At 35.3% G+C, this 22612-nt stretch overlaps 1 protein-coding gene across 1 annotated transcript in view; it reads right to left on the reverse strand.

Moving 5' to 3' along the window:
• The window catches only part of LOC123310849 (whirlin), a 151512-nt gene that overhangs the window by 111027 nt on the left and 17873 nt on the right, over window positions 1–22612 (reverse strand). The window contains exons 4-5 of the mRNA XM_044894530.1: window positions 17720–18040; window positions 4842–4972 (exon numbers count right to left, since the gene is read on the reverse strand). Coding sequence (XP_044750465.1) covers window positions 4842–4972; window positions 17720–18040 — 452 coding nt within the window. The remainder of the gene's footprint in view (window positions 1–4841; window positions 4973–17719; window positions 18041–22612) is intronic.

Here is a 22612-nt window from a genome sequence, read left to right on the forward strand (position 1 = left end):
CTAAATTCCTCATTTTAATTGTTGTATTGAATGTCTTTGAAATTCAAAATACATGTACAGATAAGAGGAACGTTCCAAAATTGTCTAAAAAACTCCCTTCAGCGTTAGCAGCAAGTAAATCCCGCTTTCCTCACTAAATTACGAGCATTTTTCTCTATAATTGGAAATTTCGAGCGTCATAATGGTCCTTGAATCGTGAAGTAAGCGAGATGAAGATGTAGATAGGAAGGAAAAACGGTCTTTTTGCTCTAGTCTACCTTATCTACAAAAAAAAAAATAATAAAAATAATCTCTGACTTCTGACGTAGTCACGGTTCTTCGCCCAGATAAATCGTAAGAATTCTCATCTCCGAGAACAGAGATTGAATCGCGGAATATGAATATGAAGCACCCTCGGATTTAATAGTCCTCTTCGCCGGGAAAAGTTCTCCAATTTACATCTCGGAATTGGTTAAGTTTCCCGCTTTGTAGCCGACACTCACAAGGCTGGACTAGCTTTGACGGAATCAGCAGCCTCGTAGTGTAATTAGCGCGAAAATGCGAGAAATAGACATCATCCGAGAATTGGCTCTGTAAGGATCAACATTTTATGACGATGTGTTTTTACGTTACGTTCATTTTTCTTTACGAGAACTCATTCGGGATTGCACCTGTCATTGTAAAGATGAATTAAATTAACTTTCGCACCCTACAAAATTATTTCTCTTTTATTTGAAAAGGGCGTCCATAAATTACCTCCTCAGAAATTTATCTCAGATATTAATACATTTAATCTACATAATCCGATCAATGCTGATTGAATGTTCTGCTCAAATTTGAAACAAGCATGGACCCAATCGTTCTTTATAATCGGACATGCCAAATAACGGTCAAAATCTACAGGGTGATATTTTTTCAGGGGTCGTTCCCCCTTTATCTCTCCCATATTTTTGAAGTGAGCTAATTTACGAGGTGTGGAGGATAGTTTTTTTCAAAGGCAACCCTGACGACTTTTTGTGCCAGACATGAGCACACAGACAGAGCCTGAATGCTATTCGCTCATAATTGTTGGATAAGAGCCAATCAAACATCTGCAGGTATTCAGGTTGATGTCATTGTTAAGAAACAATATCGAAAATGGTACTGTAGCTATACAGAGCAGTTGTACGCCCTATTGTCACCTATGCGTCTCTATCATAGAAATTATAACAATGAAAGCGGCAAAGGAAAGAGGAACGTCTTGCCTAGAGAAAGATAAAGCTAGTAGTGTCAAAAGGCTCGCTAAGAGCGTTATTTACGAGTGTTCAGTTTGCTGTTTTTATACTTTTGTGCGATTTTTCCGAGTGTTTTGAAATAAACGTGTTTAAATAACACATAATCTGTACAAACAGATTCAAAAAGGGATAGAATATCAAATTCCAAAGTAAGTTTCCTCCTATGTAGCTTTCTTATCTGGGTTTTTATTTAATTAAGTGTTCAATTTTTATTTATAATTTCTTGATTTTAGTATAAAAAAAGGGTTTCTTTGTATTATAGATTTCCAAAGGACGATGTCCTGAGAAAAAGGTAACACCTCTTTAATATGCAGCAAGCATTTTGTTGAGGAGGACTATTTTATTAATATTCATGGCTTTAAAAATTTAAAAGTAGGATCAGTGTCATCAGTATTTGACTTCCCTGGTAAAATCTAAAAGAAAACTTTTAAAACCGCACAGCTCACGTTTGAGTTTCTATGTTTATATGAACTTTCTGTCCAAAAATTCCCAAGGGAATAAACCCCTAAACTTATTGTATTGAAACACTCTGTATTCATTCAAATTCATTAAATGAACCATTAGGTTCTCACGAAGTTCCTTGAATTTTCATATTCATTCATGAATTTTTGTACCTATAAAAACAAATATTCATTTAGGTAATGCATGCGCCCAATATTTTCATGTTTGACCCTAGAATTCTCATGAAAAACGCACAAATAACAGAATTTCCATAAGAATTCAATGCTTTTTAAATAGAATTTGCAGGCTTTTTGCCCCTTCTAGCTCTATGTCTCTCTAAGTTGCGCTGGCAATATAGCTCGAATTTGGGAGGGCTCTTCCATGTTAGGTTAGTACCAAAGAGTATTATACTCTTTGTTAGTACAGTACAATCGATACTGTGAACACTCGCTCGTTAGAACGGCTCAATAGCGTGAACAACATTGTTTCTGTCAAAAAGGGTGCAAACTAAGATCTCACAATTTTTTCAACCATTGTAAATCTTCGATAAGAATGTATTTTAGTTTTATTAGATAATAAATCTATATAGCAATATGTTTTAGAGTTTGTATTTCATTGACCTCCGGTAACATGAACAACCTCTATTGTGTGAACAACCCTGGTTTTATTCTGTTCACGTTATCACGATTGTACTGTATATCTATGGTCTCGATCATGGCAAACAAAAACCGAAGAGGTCACCACACGCAACCGGTTGCAGAAACTGCAAAGGCTGGCCTATGCACACATCTCCTACAGCAGCGCTTGAAGCCATACTTTATCTGCCTCCCCTACACCTATATGTGAGGAAATGTAGCCTGCTGGAAGCAATAAGAATATCCCCTAACCCTCTATTTCGCAGACCGAGACACTGGCTGTTTACGTATGCGCTTAGGAGTTTCTTGAAATGAACCTCAAAGAGGCGCATATCTATTCTACCACGGAGAGCCAGGCCACGCTGAGATCCCTAGAATCACACTGCCAGAGATCTATGCTGACATGGGAGTGCCGTAATACCATAAAGCAACTGGCCAGATACAACAAAGTGACTCTACTATGGGTACCAGGGCATTGTGGTGTTGAAGGAAATGAGAAATCCGATGAACTTGCATCAAGGTTAACACCTGCTGGACCTGAGCCTTTCTTTGGGATTGGAAAATACCAATATAAGACCAGCGGTCCAACAATGGGAGTTGAACAACAGAATAACCCTCTGGAGAAACACTCCTGGACTTACCCAGTTAAAGGAATTCGTGATAATCTCACCGACCTGCACCACAAAACTGCTAAAGCAGTCGGTACAAATATCATTTGTACCGTATGGGTAAGTCAGTAGATGAGATTTGTAGGCTCTGTGGATCAGGAGCAGAAACAGCTGAACACGTGGTATGCAAGGGTCCAGAGCTGGCTGGCCTAAGAACCATTCATATGCAGAAGCCGGTCCTGGATACGAGGTAACGGCCAAGGCCCCTGAGGATGTTGTCGGTTTTATCAACACCATTGACGACCTGCTTGGGTTCCTATGAATGAGTAGGGTAGAAAACAAAAGATCTACATGGTCGCAGTTCCCGAAAGGCTAATCGAGCCACAACGACCCCGGTTCAAATAATAAGAAACAATATGAGCACATAGATTCATCAATAAAGCACCTAGGTATAATCTAGTAAAATTCCCTGCGCAGAAATGTATAAGTTCGATACATAAAAGTGGTTACACAATCATAAAAGTATACCTATGTAAGATCCCTAACATACTATTACTAAATCAGTTTTTGAAAATATGAAATATTCTGTGCGTTTCCGAATATTTGGGTTTGCGCCCATTTCAATAAAGATCCCTAAATTTTAAGGAAAACCCAAGAACATTGACTTGACAGTTCCCCCAACATTACCTTAAAATTTAAGGATCGTTGGTGGAAGCGAAAATAAGCCTTCCCTAATTCTTGTGTGCTTTTGACCAAATACATAAAGAGGATTCAAATACAAGACCATGAGAATTTTTTTGGCAAATATACAGGCTATAAAAGTGGCAAGGGAATTTGCTGGGGGAGTATCCAATTTCCCCATGGAAATGGAATTCGTTTGAAAATCGAGGGAACGTACGAAGCTTGAGAATTCATAAAACATGTAATTACCGAGATATTCATAAGGGCTCGAACAAATATTTGACATTCTTTGCATACAGAGCAACCCTGTGCTATCTCCTACCGACTGCATATTTCAGCCTGGATGTGGATGACCTATTTTGGGGGAATTCAGTAGGCGTTTTCAATGAGTTATCGCCGAATGAAATCCCGGCTTAATCGAATAAACACATTTTAGGGTCGCATGCGAACATCCCCTGCGGAATTCCTGTGGGCCTCCATTGACAAGTTTCCTTTTGATCAACTTTGAAAGTTCTGAAGCACTCTCGCAGATGGGCCGTTGTTTATCAAACTTTATTCTGACCCTTTGCTTATCCATGCAAAATGAACACTAATTAAATTACACGTGTAGTTTATTAATTGTCATAAGATAAGCTAAATGGTCAACGAAAGTATCGACTTTCCCAAAAAAGAGATATCTTTGGAATTGATTCTCCTCTCAATATTCAAATTCTATAACAATATAATAGGAACTCAAATAAGGAACAATGGAAAAGTAAAATCGTTAAAATTTGATGAGGAATATTCAACATTATGGTATTTCTACGTGCTTCGAATGAAAATAGTTTCATTTGGAAGTGAGTTTTTGTTCAGAATCGAAACCCTCTTGCAAATGGTGCAAATGGTGAAGATACACATACGGAAATTATGTTGAAAAATGAAAAAGGTTTTAAGTCAACTAACATCTACTTCTCCATTCACGAAAAAATCAGGAGATCGAATGTGTGAAAAATCCCAGACATAGATAGACGTTTTATGTTTTATTACTTCCAATTATGAACCGAGCACGAAAAGACAATTATTATAACACCTAGGATTTTTACAGTTTTTGTTGTTGTCGACAATGGAGTATTCATTCTCGTAATGGTGTAATTTCCATAGAAAGGGTGAAAATATTCTATTTGAACTCGAGTCATAGTAGATTCGAACGATTCTAAAAAATATTAATCTAATTTTCCATTTACCTTCAAAGCTTCCTCATGTGAAATTTCTGTGAACGGTTTTCCATTCACCTCCAAGATGGAATCTCCAGGCCTCAATCCTGCTCTTTCAGCAACACTACCTTCTTCCACTCTAGATATATAAACTCCAACTCCTGAAAAAAAAATTATATTCTGAATACTCCCATCGATACTGACAGATTTCTTAGCTTGGAATCTATTTGATTTATATATGATTTTTTTCCTCGAATGAAAATGAAAGTTTTTCAGAAGCTCTCAACCATGTTACACTTGAGTGTGTTTCACAATATTGAGTAATTCTTGGTCCAATTTTGACAGTTCAAGATTAAAGTACAGGGTGGGCAAAATTCGATGGTATTGAATGACAGCTCTGTAATCGTAAGAGCTAGGGAAAAATGGATGGCACGTTTCTGACCTCGATTTTCAAAAGATTGTTAATGGCCAAAACCGCATACCTCTATCTTCTTTTGTTTTCAAGTTAAAAATGACAACTCATTTTTCGGCTCTTCCTACTGGTGCCTCTATTTCTTTAAGTCTCAATGATATCGAAAAACAAATGTTACATTCGCCAGACACTTTTTCATGTAGAATGCAGTGGCGTAGTCAAAGGTTTTTTTCAGTCCGTCACTTCAGTGATATAATAGAGATAATTTTTATTTTTTAAATATAAACCCTGTGTTATTCTTACATATTCCGTTCCCATATTCTTTTCTGATTCAGAATATATAAATAACGTCGTGTCTCCGATTATTCTTCCAATAAAAAAACTCAAGTTTGATTGGTCTAGTTGGCAGGTTTCATTGAATAATATGATAATGAACACTATGCTCCTAAATTGTGTCAGGTTATTAAATGACACAGGTTTTGCCTTTAGTGGATTTCCTTGGGTGTATTATTTACCACAGCCTTTTCAAACACCTTCACAAATAAGGCTGTGCCAGTAATGAACCTATAGGTAGGTAAATTGATAAACATGGAAATTCTCATAATTTACTCATTTCCGATCATGTTTTTGAATATCCGGAATGAAAGTGATCTCCAAAATCTCTCATAACACGACACAATATAGGAGCATAAAGTTCATTATCATATTATCAATGAAAATGACCTGCCAACTTGACCGAACTAGTTTTTTTATCTGAAGAACAATTAGAAAAATTAATCAAAAAAAATATGGGACTGGAATTTGTAAAAATAACATAGAGTTTATATTTCAAAAAATGAAAGTTACCACTATAGCACTGAAAAAATCTTTGACTACGCCACTGCATTCTACATGAAAAAGTGTCCGTCGAATGTAACATTTGTTTTTCGATATCACTGATACTTTACGGAATAGAGGCACCAGTACCAAGAGCCGAAAAATAAGCTTTCCATAACTTGAAAACAAAAGAAGATAGAGGGATGCGGTTTAGACCATCAACAATCTTCTGAAAATCAAAGTGGGAATCCATTTTTCCCTAGCTCTTACAGTTACAGAGCTGTCATTCAATCCCATCGAATTTCGCCCACCCTGTACAGGGGGAGTCCTATCGTATGTATTTTGACGAGCTGAGTTTAATGAAAGTGGTTTCAATTTCTGGAAGAACTTTGAGGTTCTAAGTTTGCGTCTCTTCTGGATAATGTTTGTTATACCAAGTTTTGAAACAACTTGGATATGTCTGTATTGATTGGATATTTTCCTCCTTATTCTGTACATGATCTGGGTTTATATTCCAACACAAAACGATTCCGAAAGATTTGATATCAGATCCTACTGCTATTTGAATCCTCACCCTTTGAAGATTAATGAAATGTAACACCTTCATGCATTTGTATCATGTCTGTACCAGCAGAGCATACATATCCTTTTCAGCTAGCACAAAAGGCCCGCCAAGCCACAAAGGATGAATGACCGTAAACGAGGTTTTTATTCCGTTTTCGAATTCCCACCTTTGAATTCATGCCAGGAAATCAACAGTTTCCCCGCACGTTTCCAGAATTCGTAGTAACGAATGAGAAAGGACAGGTTCCAATTTTGTTACAGAAGAATCGCGAAACAAACGACTGAAAGTTTTCTTTATCCGCCATTTTTTTCGTGACTCGGCGACGACGCGAAGTGAATAACTGGAAGGAAGTTTTTTGTATCGATATTACTTCGGAACTTTCGGGAGTTCGAGCTCGGAAAATGTATTGTTGAACGGAAAAACCCGACATGCAATAATAAAGTTCTGGAGATAAGGACTTTATAAATTTCTTTTTTCGGAGACAAGTATAAATTTGAATGAGTTTCGGTGGCTGGGAGATAATATCTGTAGAAGATTGATATAATTTGTAATGCCTACTGCCACCATTCATGAAGGGAAAAAATATTAAGATTGATAGGATAGCTGAAGAAGCAGCACAACACGGCTCCATTACAGAAATATAAGAACAAGATTGAGGATAAAAGGGGTTTCAAAAGGAAGCCATCCATTCCAAGAAAGCTAGAAAGCTGCCGTATAAATAGGATCACCAGAAAAATACAATTTTCGGAATAAGAACTCGAAAATATTAATTGTGATACATAATATCTCTCCAGTTGATTCATTCAATGTAACCAATTACGATTTAATTGAATGCGGTGATTACTGAAGATGCGGTGATAATACAGAAAGTGATTTCTTATTGGAAAACATTAATATTCAGTAGAGAACCATATGATCGAATATTCTCCCTGTCTGAGTAAATGACGGATGAAAATATTCCCCTTTCAAATCACTCCTTACTACTTGACAAAAGCCACTAGATCCGGAATAGACAGATGAGTTAATAACAATTTATGATTCACCAATTTTTCACTATGTGTCATTATTTAATTGTCTGAGGTTTCAATGATGGGCACTTTCTATGTATGTCTTTTATGTCGTATAATTTCCCATTTCCATGTCTGGAAAAAACGTCAAAACGAAAAGCACAATCCAGCGAATATGGCCGTAGAAACGAGAATTTCTTCCCCAAACATGAAAAATTTACATAAAACGATGTGCATTCATGTCTCCATCTTTCTAGAAAAAATTCGACGAAATTCACGATATAACTTCCAGTTGTTGGATATCTTTTCTCGTCCTTCGTTCACATTCATCCCTTCAGAAGAATCGTGGTAAAATAAAGCCGACATTTCATTTGCTTTCGCATACGAAGCAGAGGATATATCGTATTCGAATCAACATCAGTTGAATTTAAAAAGAATCTTTCACAGCGGATGGTTCTCAGCAACATCAAAAAAGTTGCAGGTACCTACATATTAAACACGTATAGGTACGTGAAATAGAAATACCATATATGGATATTTCGAATTCGAATTTTTGTGAGAATTAGGAAAGCACATAAGTTCTATCTATCCAAATCATGAACTCAACTAATGAATGCTTCTTGGCTCCAAGAAAGAATACATTGTCCCAATATTTTCAAACACAGTTTCGATGAGGAATAAAGTTTTGGAGATTCATGCTGGATTTGAGTACCTACGTGTATCCGTGTATGAACTTGACTATAAATTCCTCAGCTTCAATCCAATTGGATCGGTATTTTTTTAATGTAGCTAGATTTTGTTGAATTTTATAATTCCTCATCAAGAAGGCCAATTCATTCCATATTTGACTCAAGATTTTAAAAATGGAGCAGAATGATGACGATTCCAGTTGGAACAAGCTCACAAAAATAACAGGGAAGAAGCTTGTTTTAATACTTCTTGTAGAATTAAGAATATATCAGAAATAACGAATGACTGAATATAGAATCTAAAATAATGAAAAACGAAATAATGAATGACTCTCGTCCTATTCTATAACTTTTCAACATGCACTGAGAGAACGAAATAGTGAAATTACAGTGAAAATCTTGGGTTATTTGTGACCAACGATAATCACTGGAATTTCACAATGAATATTTTGAAACGAAAACCTTGTAAAATCACAGAAAATATAAATCACAAGTTGGTTGTGATTTCACATGAAATTTTTTCTAATGATTTTTCTAGAAACTAAACCTGTGAATACTCATTGTGAAATCACAATGGAATTTTATGGTATCAACTGTAAAATTACATTTATTCTGTGAATTCGCAAAGGAATTTTACAGAAATAAATTGTAAAATTAAAAAATTTTGGAAAATTACAGGATTCATTGTGGAATCACCTCTTGTTCTCGCGAAAATACGTCGTGAAATTTAGCATCAATTAGACCGTAAAATACTATAATGTTGTGAATAAACAGAGCAGATTCACAGAATTTAATTGTAAATTTCTAGTATTTGTTGAAATTCCAGATTTCATTGTAGAAATACCCCACACCCTTTTAAAATTACTTCGTGAAATAACCATGAAAATTACTGGATAATTGTCTTTATTTTGTTATTCATCAAAGTAGTTGTACAGAACTAAATTTGGCACAATCACTGCCTAAAATATACATCAATATGGAAAAAAACATTAAATTAATTAAAAATAACAACTACACCATAAAATATAGTCATCAATATGGAAAACAACAGATATGAAACATTATATCAGTTAAAAAACAACCACAACATGAAATTAATATAATCTTCAATATAAAAAGCAATATGAAACATTACATCAAACAAAAACAACAACCACAAATATCATCCAAAATGATTAAACATTTTTTTCAAAATATAAAAAAAAATCAACATAATTGTGAAGCATTCAACTGTGAAATATCAGCTTCTGAAAATATTGATATGAGTGTGCGCTTATTTAGCGGTTCATATCATAAGAGTATAAACTTAAAATTCAAAAACAAAGTATACCTAGTCTTTTTCCAACAAAAAAGACACAATCTTCTGGAATAGATAAATTTATGAATTTGTTTTCTATAAAACTTGCTTTTGTCGTGCTTGACTTACTTCCAGAATCCGGATGAATGTTGAAATGCATCCTTCGGAACATCTCCATAGATTAAATTGAGGGCCTCCCTGAATACATAGGTTGTAAACACATATCGTTTTTCCATAAAGAATTCGTATCGGTGGTATAATCCTGAAAAAAAAAATTAAATAAGTAGGAATCCAATAGGCAATATTTCGATACAGAATAAATGAATAATAAGTTGTATGCATGCGGTGTTCAATTTTTTGCATTAGTATCTGCCAAAGGAAAACCACAAATCGAAAAAATAAACATCGCTTTCAAAAAATTATAACTATCTACTTACCAGTATTCCAGTATATATTACTTTTGTCACACACTTGAAACCTTGAAGGAACTTGGAAGGCAGAAATAATTGAAAATTGAAAGAACTAAATCATATTAAACAAAAAACTGAACCATGTATAACTCTTCGCACTTCAGAGTTCTTGAAGACAGAGTTCATTCCAGAATGAATTGGGTTATGGGGTAAGTTAGTGAGTATCTACGATAGGATATGGGATTGGGCAACGAGCAGGTGCCAGTTGCAGGAAAGGTTTTGATTGGCCACAGAATGAATCTGGAAGCAGATAAAAGTTGTGATTTTACAATTGCATTATGAAATTCCATTGAAGCTGTGAATTCGGATCCAGCCGAGCGACGTCACGTACCGCATAGGTGGAAAATGACTTGATATTTGCAATCATATCGCTCAAGCTATGAATGTGTTTAACACATTTTTAAAATAGATATTTTACAAAAATACCCAGACTTACGAGTTTTGTCAGCAGTAGGTACCTACTCAAAATATTTTCTGACTGGTTGAGGAGGAATGCAGGAACCTATATTCTCCTATATGAATTATACAAAGAATAGAATAAGATATATTTTATTTATATCTTCAGAAATGTATTCATATAAAGAACAAGTCGAGAAAAAAATTTCTACAAAAAACGTCATTGTGGACTGTCTCAATGCGATGAATAAATTAGACAAAAAGTCATCTGTATGGACTCTATGTTGTACTGATGGATCAAAATTAGAAAGAGGTACAGGCATTGGGGTGTGTGGACACAGATCAATATAAGGCAGCAGTCCAAAATGAGGAGGGGAGGAAGCATTAAAAAAAAAATCCTGTAGACACACTCCTAGACATGCACAGAATAGTTATAACAACAAAAAAATTCTTTCCCTCACCGATCTACACCGGAAAGCTCCTGGAGCTGCCATTAGATGAGCTTCTGAAAAGTCAGCTTCAGATGAGACTCTTCGTGGATCAGAAAAAGAACAGCACACTTTTGGCCTTCGTAAGATCATCAGTTGTTTATTAAATTTCAAGCGGCATCTTTGGAGCGCTCTAATGGAAACCGATTGATCTTTTTTTTTATTCTGTTTCCATATTCGAGAGAAATATTTTGACCATAATAAATTTCAACAATTTCGCGTAAGATTTTTCTCTTGCTGTAAACATGTAAATAAAAAGTGTTCTATCCTTGAAGGAAATTGTGCCGCGATATCATGTTGTACAATTATATTTTTTCGTGGTAATTTCACAACCGCCGTAATAACACATTGTATAAGCACATTTGTGAAGGAATTTTAAAATTAAAAGGGGTTCTGCATTGTAATTCTACAACACAACATTTTTTTCTTCGCAAATTCACAATAAAAATTCTCAAATCACAATAACTTTGTGAAATAACGTTGTGAAATCACATTTTCATGTGATAATTCACAAAATTATTGTGATTAAAAAAAAATTTCGATCACAATAATGTTGTGAAATTACAGTTTCATGTTGAAATTCGCAAATTTATTGTAATATTGCATTGCAGTTGTAATTTTTCAGGTGAATATTACAACCCTTGTGATATCACAGAGAATTAACACATATTTTCTGTAAATTTCATATTCACTGTAAATATACATGATAGTTTTACATTTTTCATGAAATTTCGCAACACCCTCGTAGAAACATCCAGATATTAGTTGTGAAAAAAATAATCCAACCGCGTAACTGTAACCTGTCCAGCTAATATGTGGGTAATTTCACATTGTAACCTCAAGATTTTTCTCAGTGTGTGTTTGGACATGTTACAAGAACTGCATCAAAAAACCTGGTCTTCTAGAATTTACTCCCCATAAGAAATATTCTCGGTGGCTGTTTATTTCTTATCTTATCAGTCTGCACAGATAGATATCGAAAAATAATGGATATGGAAATTTCATTGAAACTGATTTTGAATGTAATTATTCAAGGATTCTAGAAAATATCTAAGATGAACTGTCCCAATTGGAACTAAAATTTCAATCAGACGGGTTTGCATTTTCTCATTCGAAAAATTGAAGGAAACGGATATTCTAAACGAGCCTTGATTTTCATTGCAAAAAAAAACAAGTATCGTTACATCCTCCCCCTCTCAGAAAAACTGAATTTTCCGGTTGAGTTCAATAATGAACAATTTCAACTCGATTGTTTCGAGGGTAATCTAAAATCTAAAATTCTCTTCAAAGTAATTGAAAAATACAATTCCAGCATAATTTAAACTACGTGAAAATTTTTAAGGTAATATGAAGAAGAAAACTTCGTAAAGAAAGCATCTTTAAATGCAATCCCAAAATAAGTCGGTACCTATCGTTAAATATGGTTACTACATCACCAAGGCATATTTTTCAAGAACCTTCATTATGGAAAATAATATACCAAAATTAGAAATATGGGGTTTATATCAAATAACATCACAATAGTGCCAAACAGTATCCGATTTGGACCCATAAAGAAGCAGATGATTTTATTGAATTAGCATTTTCTTAGCACATCATAATCCTTGTTCTATCAACAAAAAAACTTTCGAAATCTCAGGATTAAAACTTTAGAAATCATAACATACATTGAATTCGAATTTTTCATATAACGTGCGTTCAAAAATATTCGTCGTCAAGTAGGCTATGAAATTTTGAAGGTTGATGTTCGGTGGCTGAACGTATGTCCTTCCTTGAATTACTTCATCTTCCCAAAATGTAAACAATGATGACCTTAACCTATACATCGTAATTTTGTACGGAAAATGGAAAGGCACTTTTTAGAAAAGTTTTCTTGTAAATCGAAAAGCATTTCTTTCATTGAGGAAGATGACAAGAATCCAAGCAATCTGAGGCGGTTAAAAAAATTCTTCGTAAAATTTCAAGCGTCCACTATTTTCATATGTAAGAGACATGAATTTTGAATTGATAGTGGTATTATGTTTTTTTTGTAAAGAGGTTCTAGCTATTTCAGTCATATGAATAAATCACAGTAAGAATCTCAATATGTTTATTAATTCTCTATAAATATTGAATTCATTTGGCCATTACTGAAAATCCATGACTAAACTAAAGAACTGAATTACATGAAAATGGCTCTTGGAAAATTTATCAAAATTCAATTCAGCTATAAAAAGGCATGATGCTTTCTCCTTCATAACATTCTGCTATTAAAGTTCCATAAAAGAAGAAAATAGGTCCCACATTTTGCCTTTGACTGATGCATACTCTTTTCTTCTTTGGTCGATCACTTTCTTTTTTGTTTGAACATACCTGTTTCGTCAACACATCGCAAAACAGTATTATGGAAAATTGATAATAAATCTACAGCAACATTGGGATACTCGCCGAACAAAATATTTCCATTCTCCTTCTATTTTCTCCCCAATTTTTAAGTAGGATTCAGTAGTAAAAGCTTTTCATACGTCCGTAAAAACCATCTTTATAATTTGCTGATAATTTTAATTCAAAAACAATCCAAAATGCTAAATTGACAGTTCACCTGGAAAATAGTATAGCACAAGCTAAGAATTACGTTTAGACACGTTCAAAATTCCATAGCCTACTTGACGACGAATTTTTTTGAACGCACGTTATTTCGAGACCAAATACATACGCGAGTGATTGATGTTTTTGATGTTCTATTTAAAACATGCATTCTTCGTAGGGTAGAACCTAGTTGACTGATTATGTGAAATGAAAATCACAATTACCAAAATAAATGTAACCCTTCTTAATACAGGGTTCGTTCGCCTTGCTACTTCTTCGAAAGAATTGTATCGGTGACATTCCCATGAACACCCAATAACTTCGTTTCGTCACGAAATACACCAAGACCTATAATTATTGCCATTCATCAGACCCGGGCCATCGATACAGCCATCACCAACGGACTTGCCTCCGAAAGCCACCCTGCAATGCGCCCATAATTTTCGTTGTAGTCGGGCGATTACAGTGCGGACCACGCTGTTTGTTCTGGTGAAAATCCAGAAAAGCCCCGTATAATAACGCCAATAATAACTCATTCCAATGTATACGTTGTTCGTTAGAAGGGGGATGATTGAAATCTATTTTGAATTTCAAATGAACCGCAACGAGGCATGATATTGTTGAGGCACGACATGAACCAACGGCTCACACAGGTCCGACGATAATGGAAAATATCACTCGATTTATACTTTATTGTTTCCGACACGGTATTTGTTCCTTCGTGTCTTGGCAGAAAAGTCCATCGCGGATGGTTATGCCTAGCAATTATCCTGTTAGGCAGATTTTGAATTTGGGGTGACTTCACGTGTGCGAAAGTTAGGGTGAAACGTTTTTGGGGTGTTATTTGAATGAATTATGGAGGAGTGAAGAAATATATCATGCTTTCATTCAGAAACAGTATATCAACTGTCATACTTTGCTTTCATTTAATGATTGTACAAGATAGAATATCGAAGATTTCATCTGAAAAAAAATGCTTCATGTGGAATCATCAGATTTGTAAAGGGTACAACTTTTTTAATAGCAGTGTTTGTGTGTTCAAAAGAGCTATTACAGCTTACAGTGTCAGCTCCAAATGGGGATAATTACAAAAATCAATTGAAATTCATAAAAGAACTAAAGTGAATTACATTATTTCCACAACCATAAGTTATTTAACCACTACACTTGTATTGAGTGATAAAAAAAAAGAAGATGGTTTCGGTAGTGCATCGGATGCCCACAGTGGCTGCAGAAGGTGACTGTTCCTATGAAACTACCAGCAGCCACATTATGTAGCGTTGCAGCCACTGCTGCAGTGTTGCAGTGCTACAGAATGTGACTGCTGCTTGCTGGTTGCATATTATAAGCGGTCGATGCGACAGCAGTCACATTCTGCAGCCACTGCATGCATCCGACGCATTACCGAATGAAAGAAATTGAGGTAGATTATCCAATTTTTTTCATTACCCAAGCCACCCGCACAAAGCCGGGAAGGGAAGCTAGTGTAATATAACAGATTCTTCTATAGAATCGAAAACTATTATATGATCTTCCCTTAGTTTTCATTTATTATGCAAGACATATTTTATTTTTCGAAATATTTTTAAAATTTTTTTCCCTTATTCTATAAGCAATTTTTATCCAAATTTATTGATTTTTTTGTTTTTTTTATATTCATTTATTCATCCATTGATGTATCCCGTTATCGAGAACAAATAAAGAACCTCAAAAAAAAAAACTATCGGTGCCATCAAACTTATAATTTCTTAGAGCTAATTGCGACTGTGTGCCCTCCTGTGACTGAAGAGACACAACCGTGACCTATAGATCCTTCCACACTCTGGGCATGGATAGTCACCAACCAGATATGGCATTAACTGATTTTAGGGATTGATGTAGTATCCTTAAACCGCTTATACTGGCCTCCTGGTTTTCGCACTCCCTCTGTGAATTTGTGAATTCGCCATACAGAGCTATTTTGGGGAGTCTTGTGTCGTGCATCCTCAGAATGTGGCCGCTCCATCTGAGTCGGGCACTCGTTACTTGAGTCTCAATTGTTGTACAACTCGCGCGTTGCAAGACTTCTGCATTCGAAACTTTGTGGAACCATCTGATCTGCATTATTTGTCTTAGATGACGTTGTTGCGTTTGTTCAAGCTGTTTAATATGTCGCCTGTAGGCCGTCCAGCTTTCGCTTCCGTAAAGAAGCGTTGGGAGGACCACTGCTTTGTAAACCTCTGTCTTGGTCTTCAGATTGAGGTCGTGATTTTGAAACACTCTGTCCTTTAGCTTCCAGAATGCACGTGATGCCAAATTAATACGGTTATGTATTTCCGTGTCAAGGTTATCCGTAGTATTTATGAAGCTTCCTAAGTATTTGATGTATTATTATCAACAAGAACGACAAAAATAAGTTGCAAACAAATATGTATTCAAAATAAATTCAATAATGTGGAGTTATTGAGGTCAACCTCATCGTTGAGAGTGTCCTTCGATAACTTACATTTACTAATTTCCAAACTTTCCAAAAGATTCAGTTCACGACTTTTAGCTTCTACATGTATAATTTCGAAGTTCGTTGAAGTTGTGCTTTGCATTCGACAAATGCTCAGCAAAAGTAGAATTTCCAGTAACTTCTCAAGGATGTAGTGACCTTGCGCTAAGGAATACTTAGATAGGAGCTTCTACCTATCTATCGACATAAGAAAAAGGGCAAATACTAATTAATATTCACGATATTCCTTTCTTTCCTTCTTATCAATTTGATAATACTGGAAAATTCCGTTATCAGTAGATTTGAAGATATTTTCTCAGCTCATAAAGTGCAAAAAATTATACTGCATGATAGGTTTTTCAACTTCAATATTTCGTCAATCAAGATTTATTCCGAATTACATAATCGTTTTTCTGTACATCCGTTTAGATAAACAGCACAAAAACAAAACACGAAAAGCACTCCGCCTCTTCGAGCACGTCCTCCAGTTGGTACGAAAGACAAAAACCCCAACTACAAAGCATGAATGGCACAAAGGCGGCTTTCATTCCGGTTTCGAATACTAACCGCTGGCTGAATTCATGCCAAGGGATTCAACAGTTTCCGCGAATGCTTCCTCCGAAATGAACAAAGCCAAAATTCTACCACGCCGACCAGATTGTCATTTCTGCGAATAGTGATTTTGTACGGACTCATCATGTCATTCGCATAGAATTCGTTCTCAGTTCTTTGATGGAGATAACAAGAATCTTATGAGAGTCATATAATCGCTAGGTGAAACCTAACTTCCCACTTCTCACTTGTTGTTCTGATGATGGTTTGATGCGCAGGTTATAAGAACCTATGGAAAAATTCTTAGCCTATTACCAAAGCATCCTAGAAAATTTGCAAGTCAAAATATTCCACTTTCAATTTATCCTTGATTCAATACATTCATTACAGTGGAACTGCAAAACCTCTTTCAAAAATAAATCTTCATCTTGCTCTACAATCAAATCTTCACACTTCCTATCACCTCCTACTTGAAAGAGCAACTTTTTCTTCCAACACAAAAGATATTTGGCTTGCATGGCAGCATACCATATGTGTGCAGGGCCATACTCTTGACTCTATAATTATTCGTATTCCTCATAGTAACGTCAAATACTAATTCCCAGTTATTATTCTGCCCTTATCCCAGATAATCAATCAGTAATCATGATTACTACTTGGCAATTCCAAACAAGAAGTTATCCAGAACATTTCCGAACATGCTTCCATATTCCATTGATTGCTGCTTTCAATTTGGGTCGTTTGAATATACCCAAGTTTCATCGATAGTAACAAAAAGATTAGAAGTCTGCACCTTGCGAAGCTTCTAGTCTTGCACGATTCTGTGTATTTGGTAAAATGTACTTATCAGGAGTACTTATTTTCAAGAAAAAGATTATCATTTCAAATATCTCCCAAAAAAATGATAACGGCTATTGGTATCCTCATGATACTCAACGTTTGAAGATGTGATGGTAACCCATTGCGAAGTTTTTTAGAAGACCTATAATCTTGGGGCACATTTTAAGGGTTGTTGCACCCTTAATAGGCGGACATGAGTTCATTAGACAAAGTCCACGCACCTTATTGTTTCTCCCCACAGATCTCTTAGATTCGTATACATAAAATTTCTTAATTATGAATACCATAAGTGCTATTAACACAATTTTCTTGTTAGGTAATGAAATTCTTACCTTCGTCTTTGCCGCCCTTCACGCAAATACCGAAACCGTGTGCATCTTGCGGCTCCCTGACCATACTCACAGTCCTAGTAGTCAGTTCATAGATGCTAGGACCTTGTGGAGCTCTGTAATTGACCTGGTGCGTGGTGGATGGCGGACTGCTGGCTGGTGATCTCCTAGGACGTTCAGGGTTCAACTTGGAGTTTGCCTGGGGGGTGGCGGTGTTTCCGAAAAGGCGGAGGACTTGCTCGGGTGATATGGGACGTTTTTTGTTATTGCTTCTTCCTGTTGATCGCGTAGTGGGGAAGTTGGGGTTGGATCCTAGGTACGTCCCTGGAAGCAAAAAAAACGGTTTTAACCAACCTACACAAACGTTTGTTAAATATAATGGCCAAATAACTATTTTGAGTATATTCATAACAATTCATCGTACATGTTTCTGAAACATCAGGACCTGTCATTTAACTCTCCTTAAGAATAGGTGAATAAATAGACCCTTGGTAATTTTTTCTCTTTGTTCTATATAAAAAAACAGCTCACTGACACAATATATTTTGTACTTTTTTCTGCCTTATTTTTCTTCATTGTTCGTTAATAGTGATTCTTAATGCCTTTTATTTGTACGAAATGTTTTCAAATTGTTGAACTTAGTCTTTTGCTGATTTTGTCGCTTAATCAGCGGTGAAATTAATTACAAACACTATATTAACGAACAATAATGAAAAAATTTAAACAGAAATGAATGTATTCAAAAACCGTTGAAGTAAACTGATTAATACTGGGTGTTCTCTTTTCTATGTTTCTGTTAAGAATTGTCAATGGAACATCCTAATCCTAGGGATGTGCACGAAGTAGAACACCAGAGCTGAGCCAGAATCTGGTAGAACTGGCATCATTACCTGTAGCTGAGCACTACATCGATAGTGATAAAATCTAAGAACAATATTTCAAACACAATTCTCAAACTCCTCCGATTTTTCAACGACAGCAGAATGTCTTCCGAAGTTGAGCAGTCAGTCGTATATTGCTGTTCTTTGGATGACATCCAAAATTTCTTATGACTGTTTGGGCACTGAGATCCACGCCGAGGAGCATGGAGTATGGAAGTCCTGTTCTGGACATTGCGAAGTAGAAAAACCTGATTTCTTAGCCTTGAACAGCTCGAAAACTGGGGATGCAATTTCAACATTTTATTATATTTTCATTTGATAATAACCTTGAGTTTTTCATGGCAGAGATCGATCGAGGGGTGTACAACAATATATCCCTTTTCCGATCCTTCAGTTTTATGGATTCATTCACTCCCTGCGTGTTGGAGCGGCCTTTTCATGCGCTGGTAATTTGGATTTTGCGTTTTATCCGGGAATTATACTTTATTTTTGAGGTTTCATCTACTCATCGAGAATATTCGTTTGACGATAAATCAATGTGGAATTGGAAGGGTTTCGTGATGAAGTTATGAACGACCGGTTCGGAGAACCTTGGTCGAATATGAAGGTAATCCGTAATACGAATGGAGATACTTCGACATAGATTGTCTTCAAATATAACGAGAACAGAATTGCAATCATCAATAAATATTAGTACTACAGAAAAGAGCAATAAAGACAGAATAGAGTTCGAGGCTTCTTGATGGTATACCTAATCTGCTTTTAAATTTCGAACCTTTTCTCCTTTGAAGATTAAATATTAACGATTTTGTAAGTTCATTATGCGATTTAGGAGATCTAAGAAAAGAAAAAAAAATTTTATACGCATATGTGGGGAAATAGCCATTGTTCAGAATATTCATGAATATACCTCAATATTACTGTAACTTTCACATATTTTTGGCGATTGCTATTGTCTTTTATCAACACTCTCAACAGATATTATCCTCAAATTGAGACTACATTGAATTTTCGAGAAAATTCTTATCTGATCATTATTCACCGAATACTTATGAAATAATACTCGAAGTACTTGTTTATTTTACTTTCCCCTATGAAATATCACTGTATCTATCTTAAAATTCGAATTGTTTTCTGAATAGATGGAAAAAAATTAATGTTCTGTTTCGTTGTGAAGAAGTTTCACCCCTCGTTCTTCTGACATAAGAGCCCCACATTAAATTATGACAAGGAGCTCCTCTAGGGCAAGTTACACCCCTGTTAGATATCAAAAATGGTTTAATTATCTTTAAATATATTTTCTACACAATTGCAGAAAGTATAGTTAACTCAGGGTAGATTTTCAATTTAATACCACAAAATGGGGAAAATTAACCTATCCAGATTCATAAATTGTGTGACATGAATCAAAACAGCACAAATATATTAATTGATGGAGGTTAACAATCAATCATCAACAGATTATGACAGTTATTATAAATAAAAGAGATCAATCGATAATTATCATATTCTGCCCTGAATATGAACCACAAACCGAATCCAGTTAGATCACACACCAGTTTCCAAATACCGAAACCATTCATTTAACCAACGCATTACAGGATGACATCTGCAAACGCAGCAGGCGCCACCTCATTAATCATTACTCAGAAAATTGAACGTAAGTGCAGGAAACACTGAGGATTCGAATGCAAATTACGCCCTGGGGTTTAGTTCACGAAATTGGATCGTGTCGAATTTTGCTGTATTTCGCTGCCAATTTTAACGTGCAAGAAATATGGAATTGCATTGCATATTTCGACCGAAACCTTGGGTGAATACGAAAACACTTCGGTCCACAAGTGACACCTAAATACAAAGACGGTGTGCTGTAGCAAGTTGAAATCTATACTACTCACGATAAAAGCCTGTCATACAAGAGAATTATTATTGTGACTGCAAAATAGCCGAAAAGAAAAAACTAAAAACAGGGACTCTGATGTCTCTAAGAACGTGATATAGACAGTTGAGTCTGCTCGCTCGGGTCGCAAGATCCTTGTCAAGAGAAGAAGTAAGGTTAAAAGTATACCGACTTGGGTCCTGCTTGGATTCAAAATTAGTGGTAATTCGAATCAAATTAGCAGTATATATTGTGGTCTGCATGTGTGATATGGACTATTGCAACACATCTGGTGTTGTGTAGTTTCAATTGTGGATTAATTGACACGAGTTAAATATACGTTCAGAAGCCTTCGAACTTGTACTATTAGTATGTTGATTGAACGAAAGTTCAACTCAACAAGAAGTTGCTTACCCTCTCCGGGTTTCGCAAAGTGGATTTACTAGAGCGTGGAATCGCTACCGTACTATTGGTATATACACATTGGGGTGGAAGAGCAAGAGGTACAACCGACGCACAAGATCGGCTAATACGGTAACTGCACGACAAGATCTCTTCTTCAGTGCATCCCTAATTAATAGCTCATTCCGGCAAGCAACCGGTTCCCGGTAGGATATTTTCAACGTTATAATGAATCCTTTTTGATGGTGCCTATGCTTTTGAGGAGACAGAGGTTCCCCTTATACATACACATTCATATTATCCACTTTACGAGCGTTGTATTCGGGAGATTTCAAAAGACTAAGAACAAAGTTTTCGTATTAAGCGAACTATTTTATTCAAAAGTTTTCTCAAGGCAGATAGCTGAGGGATTTCTAATGGATGTAGAAATAGACATTGATATGTCCGAAATCAAAGAAATGTTTAATATGTTGTTAACAATCGTATTCATTTGTTTTATATTTTATCCTGTTTTTAAAATTAAGGAGAATAAACTTAAAAAGCAAAATATTTACTAACAAACAGAAAAAAGCAGAAAGGATAAATGAAAATCCAATTGATTGTTGCTAACAGCTAATTGAAGTTGAATGCTAAACTTCTGTTTTCAAATTTATACTATGAAGTGATTTTCTTATGCTTAATGCTCGGTCAAACCAATTGTTGATTTATTACAAAGCAATGTATTTCTACGTTCATTATTCTAATATTTACTGAATCAGAAAGTGATTTATCGTTTTATCGATAACATTCCTTCGTATGGTAGTCACTAAGGAAATATCTGAAATGAAAATCATATCTAATTATAAAAATAAATGAACATGTTATTGATATAAATATCAACTCTTTCATATTTCACCAATTAGCAGCTACCCTACGAATGTTTTCGATAACTCCTATGATTGTTTATTTTGTACTTTTGTACATTTCACTCACACTGTACCTACGTTAACAGCATGCGGAAAATTTTGTAGATGTTAAATTCTCTTTCTCTTTATATTATAACAAAATAGATGTTGACCATGGGTGGATGGAATTTTCAAAGGAAAGTCATGCACTACTTATGTTAAACTGATGTCCATCTTCATTCACAAAACTCTATTCAACTTCTTCGTAGTATGTTAGGTATTTGCAGCTTCAAATGAAGCTCGAGGTTTTTTTGCAAAATTAATAAAATACTAGGGTGAGGCTTTAACTCGTACAAATATTTTAACAGTAGATTCTTGAGGGCAAAAGAAATTTCTTTTTACCTATAGCCATTTTTTTTTCTAATCGGCTCGGTTCAAAAGATGCAGGCTGTTGAAAAACCATAAATAAATCTCACAAACGGTTTTATCGAATGAAATGAGTTTCAGAATATATCTTTTCATTCATTTGGTGAATCAAGATATCACCTATGTCTTCCAGTTTTCTCATTATGACCAGTACGTACCATAAAGACACCAAAAATTTAAAGAACCCAACTCTTAAAACTAAGATAGACGCTATCTGGTGAATATTTGAACTTTTTGTAAAATTAAAGTATTCTTCATATTTTCTCGTATAATGTACCGTTTTCGATTAATTCGATGTTCGAAAATTAAAAAGCATCTTTGAAATTCGAAATATTGGGTACTTTGGCTGACCACAACTCTGTTTCAAAGATCCACAGATGTGTAGTGTCACAGATTTAGCTAGTTATTATGAAGTTAATTTTGT

Source organism: Coccinella septempunctata, chromosome 4, assembly GCF_907165205.1.
Source record: "Coccinella septempunctata chromosome 4, icCocSept1.1, whole genome shotgun sequence".
Classification (NCBI taxonomy): Eukaryota; Metazoa; Arthropoda; class Insecta; order Coleoptera; family Coccinellidae; genus Coccinella; species Coccinella septempunctata.